The sequence below is a fragment of the Plectropomus leopardus genome, chromosome 15, assembly GCF_026936395.1.
Source record: "Plectropomus leopardus strain MGB_pleo_1.0 chromosome 15, ASM2693639v1, whole genome shotgun sequence".
Classification (NCBI taxonomy): Eukaryota; Metazoa; Chordata; class Actinopteri; order Perciformes; family Serranidae; genus Plectropomus; species Plectropomus leopardus.
This window is the reverse complement of record NC_142190.1, coordinates 16068233-16082383: the sequence shown is the minus strand read 5'-3', so window position 1 is coordinate 16082383 and position 14151 is coordinate 16068233. Positions and strand designations below refer to the sequence as shown.

The 14151-nt window shown below is 41.9% G+C and overlaps 1 protein-coding gene across 5 annotated transcripts in view; it reads right to left on the bottom strand.

The window, feature by feature from the left end:
- gabra1 (gamma-aminobutyric acid type A receptor subunit alpha1) overlaps positions 1–13120 on the bottom strand; it is a 36872-nt gene extending 23752 nt beyond the window's left edge. Inside the window, exons 1-7 of one of the 5 annotated variants that reach the window (XM_088088162.1) lie at positions 12910–13120; positions 11418–11578; positions 10539–10641; positions 6306–6418; positions 5155–5222; positions 2371–2591; positions 473–555 (exon numbers count right to left, since the gene is read on the bottom strand). In XM_088088162.1, coding sequence (XP_087944288.1) covers positions 473–555; positions 2371–2591; positions 5155–5222; positions 6306–6418; positions 10539–10618 — 565 coding nt within the window. In that variant the 5' untranslated portion in view covers positions 10619–10641; positions 11418–11578; positions 12910–13120. Of the gene's footprint in view, positions 1–472; positions 556–2370; positions 2592–5154; positions 5223–6305; positions 6419–10538; positions 10642–11417; positions 11579–12111; positions 12340–12597; positions 12863–12909 lie in introns of those variants that run through there. The other 4 variants (XM_088088164.1, XM_042499192.2, XM_088088163.1 and 1 more) reach the window with 4 other exon arrangements.
- Between the last annotated feature and the right edge of the window lie 1031 nt (positions 13121–14151).

Genomic DNA, 14151 nt, shown 5'->3' with positions numbered 1-14151 from the left:
GGATTCACATCATCATCTAATGCATTGAGTGACATTACAAGTAAGCGTTCCACCTTAAAAGTTGCTAGAAATTGGCTCAATGATTTTATTTTTTTCTCAGCCTTCAGCTGCTGCCAGAGCCTGCAAAACATAATTTCACTTTATAGTTGTAGTTTACTAATGTGTGAAAAACTTGCCCTGTTTAGAACAGCGGTTAAACCAGCCACAGCTCAGCCCTGAGCACAGAGTGTTGATTCTCTCCTGACCAACAACAGACTGCAGTGTTTCTAGCTCCACTTTTTAGTATTGGATCTGTGTGCTAGGTACCCCAGGCAGAGGGGTGATGAAAAATGAGGATGGTTTTAAAGGTACTAAAGATACTATCCACAACTTTTCACAATGAAAACATAAAAAAATGCGTACTGTACTGAACTGAACCAAGCTGCTGGTGGAAACACATCATATGTTGTGTGTGAGTGCAGAGGTCACTTACAGCTGCCAAACTTCAGAGGACAAGCATGGGCGTCCATAGGGAAGTCTTCCAGGTGCATGGGACATTCTGCTCTTACTGTAAGCCTAGAGAGATTCATTCAACCATGGAGAGTGAATTAGAAAAGGGAAGTAAGGAAAAGCAAAGCCAGGAAGAAAAAAAGCATGGTGACAGTGCTGGTGGAGGCATAAAGAATGATAATTTGGTACAATGAGGCACCAGGAACATGTGGTATACTGTTTTTTTTCCTCAGTCTCTCAGCACCAAACACTGTCAAACTGCAGCTACTTTTCCCCAAACCAACAGAAACGCTCCAGTTCCCTGAGCTGTGGGTTTCTATTTCCTGACAGCTTGGTGAAAAACAGCACGTCAGGCCACCCGTGACACACTAATCTCCCATCCATCCCTCATCTCGCTCATCTGTGACAGCAATATGGGCTCCGCCTCTACCCCCTCCCCCTGCTAGTAAACATGCTAAAACAAATGTTTTACTATCCGCGCCTTAGACATTTCACATTAGCCTCACTCTGCAGTGTGTGCGTGTGCATCAAGGTTTGAACTGCCTTCAAGGCTTTTATTTACCCGCATGCTGCTGATGGCTGCTGAGGTACTTGGACTGGTTTTAAACTCAGCTCAGCTGGTCATACACCTTATCTTCCTGCTCGCAACTGCCATGTACCATCCCCAAAGTGATAAATCATGACAGAATAAAACTGTCTTATTTTTCCTGGTGAACACTACCATTGAAATATGACAAATTGTAATGAAAATGTATGTGGTACACACACAGAACTTATAAATGAGTGACCAACAGCTCTTAAAAAACAGTAAATAAATAAATATGTAGAAGTATAAATAGTAGTGTAGTGAATCATATTCAAGAAAAAAAATAACACTCTAAAGTGCAGTTTTGTGTGTATTCACTGTGAAACAGGTTAGAGGCAGTGCACCTCAGAAAGGTTACTGTAAAAATGTTTCATTTATTAGCTTCAAATATAAAGCTTTTCTTCCTGTAGAGTTCTCCAGGAACCAGTCCTAAAACCCGGAAATGAGTTTGCATTTTAGCATTCCTGATTTCCTTGCCACAAAGTCAGTGTGTTTTTTAAATGAGTTTTTGATTAGATGCCCGAAATAAGGTCTGTGGTTAACACACACTTAAGAGATTTTCACATTTCATTTTACAAACATCATTGTGCCAAGCACAGCTTTACAGCCGTGTTGTGGAGGGAATGTTAAGTCATATGACCGTAGTACAGTTTGCTTATGGACTAACGCTAGCTTTTTGCTTCTGGCAATTGCATTTAGGCTTCAAAAATCATAAATATGGTGGTCTTTTTGTTCATCCTGATGAACAAAATGTGAAGGGATTATAAATGTTTGTTTGCCACAGAGGATATTTTCTGCAATAATCCAAAGAAAAATCCTAAAAGCTTTTTGAAGAGGGAACCAGGGCGACACTAACTTTAACATTGGCCCCAAAGAGAAACGTCATCCCTGGAGCACTCTATTGGCATCAAATGCCATAATTAAAAAACAAGACCAAATCCACCACCAAATTTATCTCACAAGCAATTATTTTCTGTGTAGCTAAATTTCAACGCCACTGATCTCCATTGTCCCAAAAACTATTAAAAACACATCAATAAGTCACACCATTGAACTGGGTGACATGTTCCTTCACCATGAATACGGACACTTCTGCATACACCATTGTGGTGCCATAAATACTTACTACTACTCCAAAAGTGTATAAATCCACAGCTGAAAGTTGTCCACAGCTAAAATCAATATTTACTTCACTTTGAGAGATGTTATAGTTTCAATGTCAGCTAAAAAAGCATTTGAGTCTCTGTCTCGTCCTGAATTTCTTTGTTGCAGTGATGTAAACGAAGTCAGCCTACCTCATGGTGTACAGCAGCGTGCCTTCCTCTGTAATCCGCAGCAGCTTGTTTGGCATGGTCATGTTGTGAGCCACCGACTTCTTGCCATTGTGGAAGAAGGTGTCGGGGGTCCAAATCTTGCTGGCCATCAGGTTGTTGAGACGCAGCACGGCCATGGGGCCTTTGAACTTTAACCTTTCATCCTTCCAGCTCTGTCTGAAGAAGACATCGATGGTGTACTCCTACAGGTGGAAGGTGATAGGGAGAGCGAAATACAAGTCAAAGACAGAACACCACCCTGTAGCTGTTTTCCTTACATCTTCATCTGCTACTGCTGGCTTGGGGAAGATGCTGAGTAATCCAACCTTTTTCCTTTTCTCACTTTTTTCCTTTTTCTATTCTGTATGTCACTTTGACTTTCTTATGGTAGTCTTGGCCTAGTTTCCCTGCTGGTAACTGTCTCTTTTTATTAAAGGCTTTGGCAAATGTAGAGAGGATCTAGTGGACAGAGGTGCATGGTTTTCTGGCTGGTGTCTTTTCTAAAAGAATGCCTCTATTGTTAAATATAGTAAATGTTCTCTATTTCAAATATTTGTGGTTGCCTTTTGCACTGTCTGTCACTTCATTTTTTACATAATTATGGTCCGGTCAGTTTAATGCACTACATGCAAATAGGGCATCATTTGGCATTTGGTCATTTGGTATTGCATTGTTATGTGAGTGCCAAAAATGATCATTGTTAGCATTTTACTTTGGGGAAACTTCTTTGCTCAGTAATCTAAATTACACTGGACACAAAAAGGAAGCACTGGACACAAAATTAGGAGGACATTTCATTTTGAAAGCAGCTAATGACTATAGCTGAGAGCAGATTCTAATGGTTCCACATGACTGCCCGGCAGAGTAAAGGGAGCCTGTAAAAATTACAGCGCAGCCTGTTTTTTTGCGCCCCCCCCCATTTTCCACTTGGCCCACGTAAGATAATTAGTATGAGCTGAAACAGAGCTTCAAGGTAATAGAGGGGGAAAGGGAGAGGCTGGAGATGGAGAAAATGTTCTTCAGCTCTTCCTTCTGGCTTTAACACAGCAGCAAAATAGCCCTGGCCCGCATGTCAGCCAGTGCAATTAACTGAGATTATGTCAAATAGAGTACAACACTTCACGTGCAGATAACAGGAGTCTTTTTTTTCAAGTGGTAAAGGAGAGGCAGTGAGACATTTGGATGAGATTAATTGGTTTCCGGTGCACAGAGCAAAGATCAGATGCTCATGTTTGAACAGCCTACGGCTTCTTTTTTTTTTAGGTAGCATATTGAAGACTAAAGAAACCATGAATATGATGAGTCATATTTTAATGCTGCAGTTTTATTTGATATTGGAATGTAGGGTTTTTTTCTTTTTAATTCTATTGCCGCCTACCATCAAGTAATCTCATCATACGAAAGTGTTGCAATGTGCAAACAGCGTGACCTTCCGAAAGTATAGCTACACTTGCTGCAATTTCACTACATTTCAGGAGTGACAGAGAGATCACCATCTGAATCTGGTACTTCTACAACGCTATGGTGTAGTTGTTACAACATCAGTCAAGAACTGTTTGTCTTTAGTTATTTATTAATACACTTAACAGTTGGTAATTTATGAGAATAACTTTGTCATGTTTGCTGAAACAGTCAATATATTCAGAAAGAGGTACATGAGACAGAGAGTCTGTGAAAAAACATGTCCCTCCTCCTCTTTCATTACTTTTAATGGCACTTAAATCTATCACAGCGCACCAAAATCAACCAATCTAAGCAGCATTGATCAAATATTAATCAGGATTCTATAACTGTGTTGGCTATTTCTTGCCCCAAATGTTTTGAAAAACACATTTTAGTGAACTGTTAAGCTGTAGAATAAGAGAGTTTGTGACCCGGCCACCATGTTGGAGACAGTCGAGCTGAGAGCTTAGCTCCACCAACCAGCCAGACCTACTTTCACATTTTATGGCTAAACAGTGAACTAAAATGTGTTTCTGAAAACATTTTAGGTGAGAAAAAGACAATGCAGTAAGAGAATATTGATTCGTATTTTTGAGTTCTGACTAGTTTGACAGTTTAAACACAGTTCACAAACAGTGGTTTACATGACTGACAGCTGCGTTAGAAACTCCTCGGCTCTGACGTGTTCTTTTCGTTCACTTTCAGTAAGGCCATTAGAAACACTACAAGGCAGAGAATTATGAGATTTTTTCAAGTTTCTGTCTCATGTGAATGTAAAGATAAATATGACAAAAGTTGGGTTTTTTTTTAAAATAAAAATTACCAACTACAGCTTTGACCAGTTGTTTTTTGCTACACGCAGGCTCTTAAAGCTCAATATCCACATTACTTAGCTCCAGATTTTTTTAGTAAAGACAGATCAGCACAGGCATGGTTCTGAAATATTAATACTCCATCTACAAGCTCAACAAACTGAATATTTGAGGCTATTTTTAATATTCCAAAACAAACCAACAGAGTTTGGGGTCAGGGTTCACAGCATATTTCGACATGCACATAAAAGTCACATGCAGTTATATTTACGAGTAGGTGGGTGGCATTTGTGTGGAGTATTATTACAAACCGTGCTCCAGAAAATACATTTCACATGTGTGACAGTTTTATTAACACATCAGGAGTTAATGAAATGAATCATCAAATTCATAATCATTTTGTAGCGTTAGAGACCATTGTGCCCAGAGAGGTTAGAAGACAGCGGTTAGGGTGGAGGGGAAAGGGATAGGGGAAAACTAGTGACATTTACAGAGGCAAAAAGAGTCTTACCATGTCATGGTCCGAAACTGGCCCAATACTAGTCACGAAAATGTCAGTCTTGACTTCAGTTACACGCTCTGTTGAAGCAGGAAATTGCCAGAGTGAGTGACTATCAGTGGCATTCATTAGCCCCTAACTACCTGTTAATACAAGACCACCTGGCTATAGCCTCTGATCCATTCAATCTATTCAGCATTATTTTTAACACTTAGACACATTCACATGAACACAAATTGGAGAGAAAAAAACACGACCATAAAAATACCCATTTTGGATGTCGATAACCATTTCTGCTGGTATTGGTTTCAGTGTCAGCTCCATTACCCGGACAGTGGTTCAATCTCTTAATACATTTGCGCATTGCTGTGTTACTGAAAATATGCCACTCTGGTCCCATAATACTGAGAGCCAAAATGGGTCCACTAGGGATTCAGTTGGAGGGGGTGGCAAAGGCTGTGTGTGTGTGTGTGTGTGTGTGTGTGTGTGTGTGTGTGTGTGGGTGTGTGGGTGTGGGTGTGTGTTCCTTGTGATTCTGAAACTGAAATATGACAGCATGATTTATGAATGATACCCATCATAATCCATAATTTCTTCCCCTCGGCTGCTGAACTTCTAGCAGGCCTGGTTTTATTCGCCTGTCTGTTTGATGCCTGCTGCATCACACTGTGCGATCCTCGGTGTCCTTCACACACCAATTCTCACATTATCGCTCTTCCACTTTTCTCTTTTTACTCTCCGTTTCTTCCTCTTTCTCCAGTTCTCTCATTTTCCATTTCTGGATTTGTCTCCCTGCCATTTTGTTTCTCTCTCTAACAATGGACAGTGGACAATAGAGTGAAGAGCAGCCCACACAATGAAATGTCATTCAGTGTGTTATATTAGAACTGCTGGATTTATGACAATTCACTGTTTCACAAAAGCGGCAGGTGAAGAGTGAGTCTCCACTTCATTTTTTTAATTATCACACAAAATCTGACACTGAAAGCAAACCCACCTCCATACAGTTTAGTCATATGGATATTACTATGTGTTGTCATGGCCAATGTAAGCTATTTGTAGGAGTCCTTTGGATGATATTTGCATATTTGGAAGAAGAAAAAAAAACATTCAAACAGTCACCATGAGGGACAAAAGACATTCAATGGCTTGGGTTTACTGACCTCCCAGTCCTGGCCTGAGGCGATTGTCATAGCCATCCAGAAGGCTGTCTAAGATCTTGGTGAACACTGTAGTGTTATCTTTCTGTTCATCTGTCATGCCATTCTGCCCAGAGCTGGCAAAACAAAGAAGAAGATTTAAAGTCGTCACAGCTAGAGTCCAAAACCACAGTCTAAACTGCCAAAAGAGTAAGAACAAACTCTGCATATGAATCATATATCAAAGACATAAAAGAGAGGATATCTGCTCTGTAGTTAGCAAAACAGCTCTGTTGAAAAGCACGCACAGCACAGAATGCACCGTGAATCACATTGTGAAGAAAATGGACGAGAAAACTCTGTCAAATCCTGCATGACACTGACGCATTTCACTGCCAATTCACAGTTCACAGTGTGTGACCATGAAGCTTTAGATCGTATTGATAGTAGATGAAAGAGCAAGTGATTGTTCAGAGGTGGACTGGAAGGGAAAATATTCCACAGAGGCAAATTATACTGTATTATCCCTTTGGAAAGTGTTGCAAGTGTTAAAGTTATTTGCATCGAAATGTGAAACTGGTCATACGGAGCACACATGTGCGTGCGCACTCACACCCACACGTACTGTAGGCCCAATCTCACAGAGAAAAAGAGAATAGAGAAATCATGATACATTATTTATACCTTAATATGGTCTTTTAGACCACAAAGGCCTTGCTGAATGTGCTCTTTGAACAACATGAAACAAAATGCTTAGAGCAATGCCAAAAACAGTCACAATCAGTAATTGTAAGAGCAGAGTTTGCAGCATCTTCACGCATGAATATTTTAGCACACTCATAATCAGTAATACAGCCCTTAATTGCATTGTATAAAAGCAGGATGTTTAGGGATGTGTGCATGTGTGTGTTTGCATACCTGAATCAATGCATGCATGCACTCGAGGCTCAGGGTCTGTGCACATATGCAAGCTTGTGTACACATTCATGCATATGTTTGCATGTGCGTTAGTGCTGATAATAATCAGATGAAGCGCTCTCACAATGTATTGTGCACCTCTAAGCAATCATCCTCTCCCTCTTTTTATGCCAACAGCGTTTGGTTTGATTGCATGCTAAATAAACAGCAAGTGTTTGGAAACAAGCTCTGCAAGCTGAACGGCTCCAAGGAGAGAGAGGTCATCAAGATTATTTAGCAGGGACCTGCGACAAGAGGGAAGGAAAAGTAGGAGGGATGGCTGTAGGGAGAGTGGCGTCTGGAGATGTGAGGAAAGCTCCAAAGACAAAGAAGAGAGAAGAAAAAAAAGAGACAGAGATAACGAAGGATGAGGAGGGGGGAGATAAAAGGCAGAAGAGCGAGGTTGGGAAAAGGTGAGGAAATTGTTAAGTGAAACCGGGGAGGGGCGTTTCAAAGAGACACAGCTCACGTTCAAAGCTGAGGGATTGAGGCAGATCCTCCAGCTTTAAACGTGAGCTGATAAACATTTTGCTTTCTAAATAAGGATGCGGCATTCGCGTCACACATGGATTTGTATAAAAGGGTTAATGCGCATCTCTCTGCCACCAATTTCCCTTAATTCGCAAGCGTCCTTCTATCTGCCCAAAAAAAAAAAAGGAACTCTCTAAAAACCAAAGCCAGCATTAAAACTGTCGAAACTGTGATGAGCAATTTTGTTTTGCGTCAGTCTTGAAGGTAACAGCTTTGAAATACTCAAATTCAAAACAATAATTAATCTGTTTTGTTCAGGTCTGGGAAGCCAATTATGCATAAATACAGGAAGCATTCATTGGACGTCAACTGAGGCTAAAATATAAAAAACAACCTCCTCTTTCCTCCCTGATTAATATTCCTGCTTTTTACATTTATTTAGGCACTTCCAATTTGCCAAATCAGAGCGAGACACTGAAACAATTTTTGGAATACCCTGAGGGTTACAGCCTTCTTGTTTTACTCTCCACCAACAGAGAAATAAAGCCAGGATGTCCCTTAGTGCTTTTAAGTTCTACAATAATGAAAATCAGCTTAATAGACGGAAAACATGGAAAATTTCTAGCCATACAAGTCAATAACAATCAGTAGAAGAAATGGTGAAAATTACACTTTTTTTCCTAAATAAAAGCAGGAATTATTTAAAGAGCGTTCTTTTTGACCTTGCATTTCTTTAGTGACTGTATGCTGAGTTTTTTCCAATACCGCAATGAGTCAAAGTCATCATCTCAGCCAATAGACACCAAACATTTTTACTTAACTGAAATGGATTGAATTATATGGCAGATATCTTTTTTTGAAGAGGCATTTTTTACAGTGCATACGGGGAGACATGGGTGGTGGCGGTGGGGTGGTTAGTGTTATATGTCAAGGGAAAGAAAAGAAAAGGGAGAGGAAAAGGTGCTGTGGAAGAATACACATGTTTATCAGCCAGGGGCCACTTCCTCATAAAACATTGTACACCATCCCCATCTACAGGTCATCTGAACAGCAACAGTGCCGTTCACACTCACTCTGCCAATGTCTCTCTTTCACTCTCTCTCCCCTTCTCCATTTTACTGTACGTCTCTCTCTCACTCGCTCGCTCCCTTTTCTCTCCCGTCACTCGGATATCTAATTATAAGGCAATTTCTTTCGTTGGCAACATACTGTAGCAGAGTGCTAGGTCTTCCTGATTACCGTGTCTCGTTGAAATCCCCCAAGGTGTGTATGTGCGAGTGAGGGACTGGATTATACAGTAAATCTTTGGGTGATAATTGCCTTGCAGTTTGCGGTGACAGTTCCTCAGTAAAGTAATCAGTACTTTTATATTTTCTCTAATGTGCTCAACATACAGCACATCAAACCCACTAAATCAAAACCTGGTTGGTACAGCTTGAATTTTAGCTACAGTCGTGATTAATCAGTTAGATCAAATCAGTGTGCAATCATGACGTATTGCAGTGCGTCGTGCAAATGGGACACATTCAATTTGTGTTCTGAATGTGCTGAGGCATGCAAGCTGAAACATGCACTATACATTGTATACATGTGAGTTTTCCCGTGTTGTCTTTGAGAGCGAAGCAAGCTGGACCATCTCAAGACATCACCATTCAAGTCAACTGCCTGTGACAGTTCTGCTGAATTATTCAACCGTGCAGAAACGCCTGATCTCTTGAGTCTCTCTAGGATTCTACAGAAGAGCCACATTGGGACAAGAGCTTGAATGATCTTGAGCAATTGCAGCTAGCTAATGAATTGTACTTTTGGCGTTTAATTTGTAACCATCAAGTGCTTTGGTTGTCTGTTGTATTTAGGGTCCAGTGACAAAGTTATCCATATTTATCCATGCAGTGGAATCAGATTATATTTTGAGGTGTGCCACACACAGATGGCTGCCCAGCATTTAAACCATGTGGGAATTGATGCAGTTGCAGACACATGACAGTGGATCAAATTGCTGTCATCCCTTATCCAATCACTCTCTCTCTTTCTCCGTCTGTTTGCCTGCTTCTGGTTATAGGTGACATCCGACACCTCAGTGTTGACATTGAGAAGTGTGTCTGTACATCGACCCTACTATCCCCGCAGTCACTGTCACAAACACGTGTGCAAATCTGTGCCAAATATCACAGTGCAATCTACTGTACACAGTCCATATCTGAAAACTCAGAATGTCAATGTTGTCCCACAAGGCTAGTGAACCAAAACAAGTGTGATAATGTAGATAGAGGCTCTTTTGGCTCCTCTTTCTCTCTGTTGCACTTGGTATTGCCTCTATGCAATTTGGAGGTATCCTGTGGGGATGCCCCAGTTACAACCACTGTGAATATGCTCTTAAAGGGTGTTACCCAATAAAACAAGCAATAGGCAGGAGGACAGAATCTAAGCTCAGCAGGTGTACCACTGTTTGCCCCCCTTGCTGGCTGACTGCCCGACCGATTTAGTGACGTATTTATTGACCAGTTGACCACTCGGCAAGCACTGAGACGAGCATTAAAAAGGTAATTGTCCTCTTCGACAAAGCTACATTCAATATTTTGCCCAATGCAGTGTGCTCTTCAGTTTGTCCTCCAAATGTCAGTTTGTGTAATTGCATTATTGCAGTAATATCTTGATCACATAGGCAATATTTAGACTTAAAATAATAAGTGTTTGTCTCAAACTCCTCGTAAGGCTTTAAAAGTAAGTCATATGAACAGTGTCCACATTTTTGGCTTTCACATATTTAGAATTATCCAGTGATCCAGTGTAATGTTGATGCATTTGGCAGTTAAAGTTTGTTCTTACCTTTTCCCACCCAGTACGCTGCTGGCGGCAAGCAAGCAAGCCCACAGACACAGAAAGGCCGTCCTGCTCCGTCCACACATAGTTGCAATATGAGCTTTCACTGCTGGAGGTCAAAGAGAGAGAGAATGAACATCATTACCAAGTCATATGAGCCAATGGTCCGCCATTAACCCCAACATGTCATCACACCTGGAGTCAACAAGCATGTAGATGTGCTAAAGCAACAACAGCCAATTCTGAGGTTGCAAGAGAGACCTTGTTCCTTTAGAGATATTTGGTCCTGCTTCTCAAAATCTCTCACAGAATCACTGACAGCACATGAATCAAACCAAATGGCCCTGCCACATGCATTGGGCCATCACATGCCACTTGACACATGCACCCCTCAAAGATTTTACATCATTTTAAATTATGTGTCACATTGACAGAGACATATTCTACACTCTGGCTACGTGGAAGACCGACTTTAAATAGCTGCTCAGCATCTCCATGACCAGAAAGGGGGCCCAGTGGAATTACGACTTTCATAACTGATACACACGCATACGATATGGCTGCATCTGTAGCGCATAATAATTAAGACGAAATAACAAGGCAACGCATCATCGAGCGCATAACACCCCGTGTGAGCTTGTAGCACCTGTACACAGCCTCCTCTAATACCCTGCAATGTGAAAGGCGCAATACCGCAATATCAAATCCCCCTAAAAATAAGAGCATTTGCTTCCTCCTCAATCATTAAGCTATGATGTCAGCCGGGTCATAAAGTATGTAAGCAATTAGCCTGCGCTACTGTGCATGCAAAACACAATGCTCACAATCACGGTCCATTTTTGAAGGTATAATCGATGTGTGCACGAGAGGACCAATTATACTTACTTACAGAAAGGCGCTAAACCAGTATTTCACACACGACCACCAAATCCTGCCTGTGAAACACAGCCCACATAGAAGACAATGCCCCTGCTACTTGCTTGTGATGTTCCAAGGTGCTCTGTGAGCGGATGGGAGTCGGGGAGGGGGGGACGCACAATGCTGTGCTAAAATGAAATAAAAATAAAATAAATCCGTTGGTTGACAAGGCTTTGACAAAGCGGGGATGATGCAGATTAACGACTGGAGGAGAAAATCCCGCACAAGCACACTTTCTAAGTTATTCAGAGGGAAATGTCACCCTCTCCCCTCCAATGCATGAATATATCTGAGCTGGGGAGAAATTTAGCATGCAACTGGCATCCCTGCAAGGTTGGTCTAAATACATGCATGGCGATCCAATTCGTGCGTGGCGGAGTAATTAAGCAAATGTGCGTTGATGCTGTTTTATTCGGAGCGCTGTCCGCGGTGCTGAAACCAGGCTGCCTCCCGTTAAAAGCCTCAAACGACTCTCGTTTGCCATAAAATACCCCATAAACGGTGCCAATTTCGACGGCAAACTCCCCCCGTTCTCCCAAATAAAACTCGATTCTAGCGGCGTCCAGCAACACAAACCATCCCTCTCTAAAGCCGAGCGTTACTCCCCTCTCCCCCTTCTTCAGCCTGATAAAAGGCGAGAAAAATGGAGAAAATCACTTACAGCAGACGAGTCGGGGTATATTCGGTGTCCGCTGGCTATATCCTCAAACTTTTGAGAATATCTTTTCTAGCCGGACTGAATGAGAAAAATCCTCTGTGATCTCAGATCTGACGAATTTTAGCTTGAGGCTGGAGAAGCGGCTGCTGACGATATGCGCAGGTCTCTCTCACTGTTCATTGGTGGTGCTGTAGTGAGTTGAACTCTCTCAGTCTGTCAGCAACACAAAAAAAAAAAAATCTTCCACTAAACTAACAAATCTGCTCTGTGCACCGAGGTCTGTATCCAAAATCAACGTTTTAGTTCATCAGTCGTAAATAAAGTGCATGGCAAACAGACTGTGCCCAAGCGCAGACCATTTAATTTTAGAATAGGCTGTACCAACCTAATATAAAGACTAGCCCGCCCATTTTATATGCAGCACAATTTAACTTCCACCGCTGTCGCCCTAATCTCTTTTCAGTGGCTGCTAAATAAAAATCCTCTTACATTTTCAACTGGGATCCCTTGTTTTTTCCCCATCGCGCTTTCTCTGTCTCGCTCCCTGACTCCTACGTGATGATTTCCAAGGAGATAAAATTGACATGCATTAAAAAAAAAGACCGTCTCGCGACCAAGACAGCTAGGGCATCTTATGGACAAGAGTCATAAAACGGACAGTTGAGTACTTACGATGAAGCAACAACAAAAAAAGAAAGAGCGAGAACGACACACGAATGGATTACACGGCTCGGATACGCGCGCACACAAGCAAGGGGAAAGACACCTCCAAAAAATGTTAAGAAAATCGTGTTCCCTCACCAGCTTGCACTGATGAGACGAGCCTCTCTGCAATAAAATCCTCCTCGAATCACTCGCCGTCTCCTAAAAGCCTGCGTTTCGCATCGAGACAACAGCACTGTGTCTCTGTTTACAGCCAAATATTCTGCTGCTACAGCCGCGCCACTCCAGACTGAGCTCAGAACGGCGAGGAGCGCTGAGCTGCGTGCATCTGCAAGGGAGGAAAAAAAATTGGGCTGATGATACCCAGCGTATATTTTTGTAGTCATCTGCGTATTTCAAGTTAAACTACAAATCAGAAGACATTTTCATCACCAAGGACTACATCAGGAGGCATAAAAGGGAAACAAGGACATCCTTATGGGCAGTTTATATCATATCAGTGTAATTCACGGTTGCATAAGCCTCCTTATAAATCCCAGCTGTTGATTTTGGAATGCTTTTGACAGAGGAGCAACTCATTTTTTCGCCTTTAGTTTTGACTGGGGGTTTATTTTCATCAGAGCAGGCAGAGTGAGCTGGCAGTGTAGTCACGTCAGTCTGGTCTGCAGTGCAACGTTTCCTCTGAGTGTGCGTGTTTGTGTGAGTGTGTGTGTGTGTTGCCTCCTCACGCGTGGTTAAAGTAGTGCATGTGCGTGATTAGTTATGAGGGACGTCATGGGTTTATATGTGCCTCTGTATTCTGTGTTCAGTGGGGTATCTGTCTATTTATCTATCTATCTATTTATCTATCTATCTATCTATCTATCTATCTATCTATTTATAATAAAAGTATTCGACGGTTTAGGATGTAACATGAACACCATCTTCAAACCTTCAAAATAAAACAAAACTGAATAATGACAAAAATACCAAGAAAGAATTCCAAATATTTCACATGGACTTTATCCTCTTCTCCTCTTCCGTCGCGCTGCTCATCTTTGCGTCCCCATAACTTGATGCTGCAGGTGCACGCGCATATTTTAATAATGACAACAAGCAATAAAAAAAACCTCCACAACCCCACCGAGCTCCTCCCGTAGAATTAATGCTATTGTAATGCAAGTGGAGTATCATATCAAGCTGCTTTCCTTCTCTCAAAGCCAGACGCCACCGCTGCATGTGACTCGATTTGCCTGTGCGCGCGCGTGCACGTGCGAGCATGCATAACCAACACGTGCCCGCGTGCGCGTTGTGTTGGCGCGCACGCCCGAGACGGATAGTGGAGAGGAGGGGAGGAAAAAAAGTCCGACTCTCGTTTCTCCAACCCGCCTCCTCACGTTT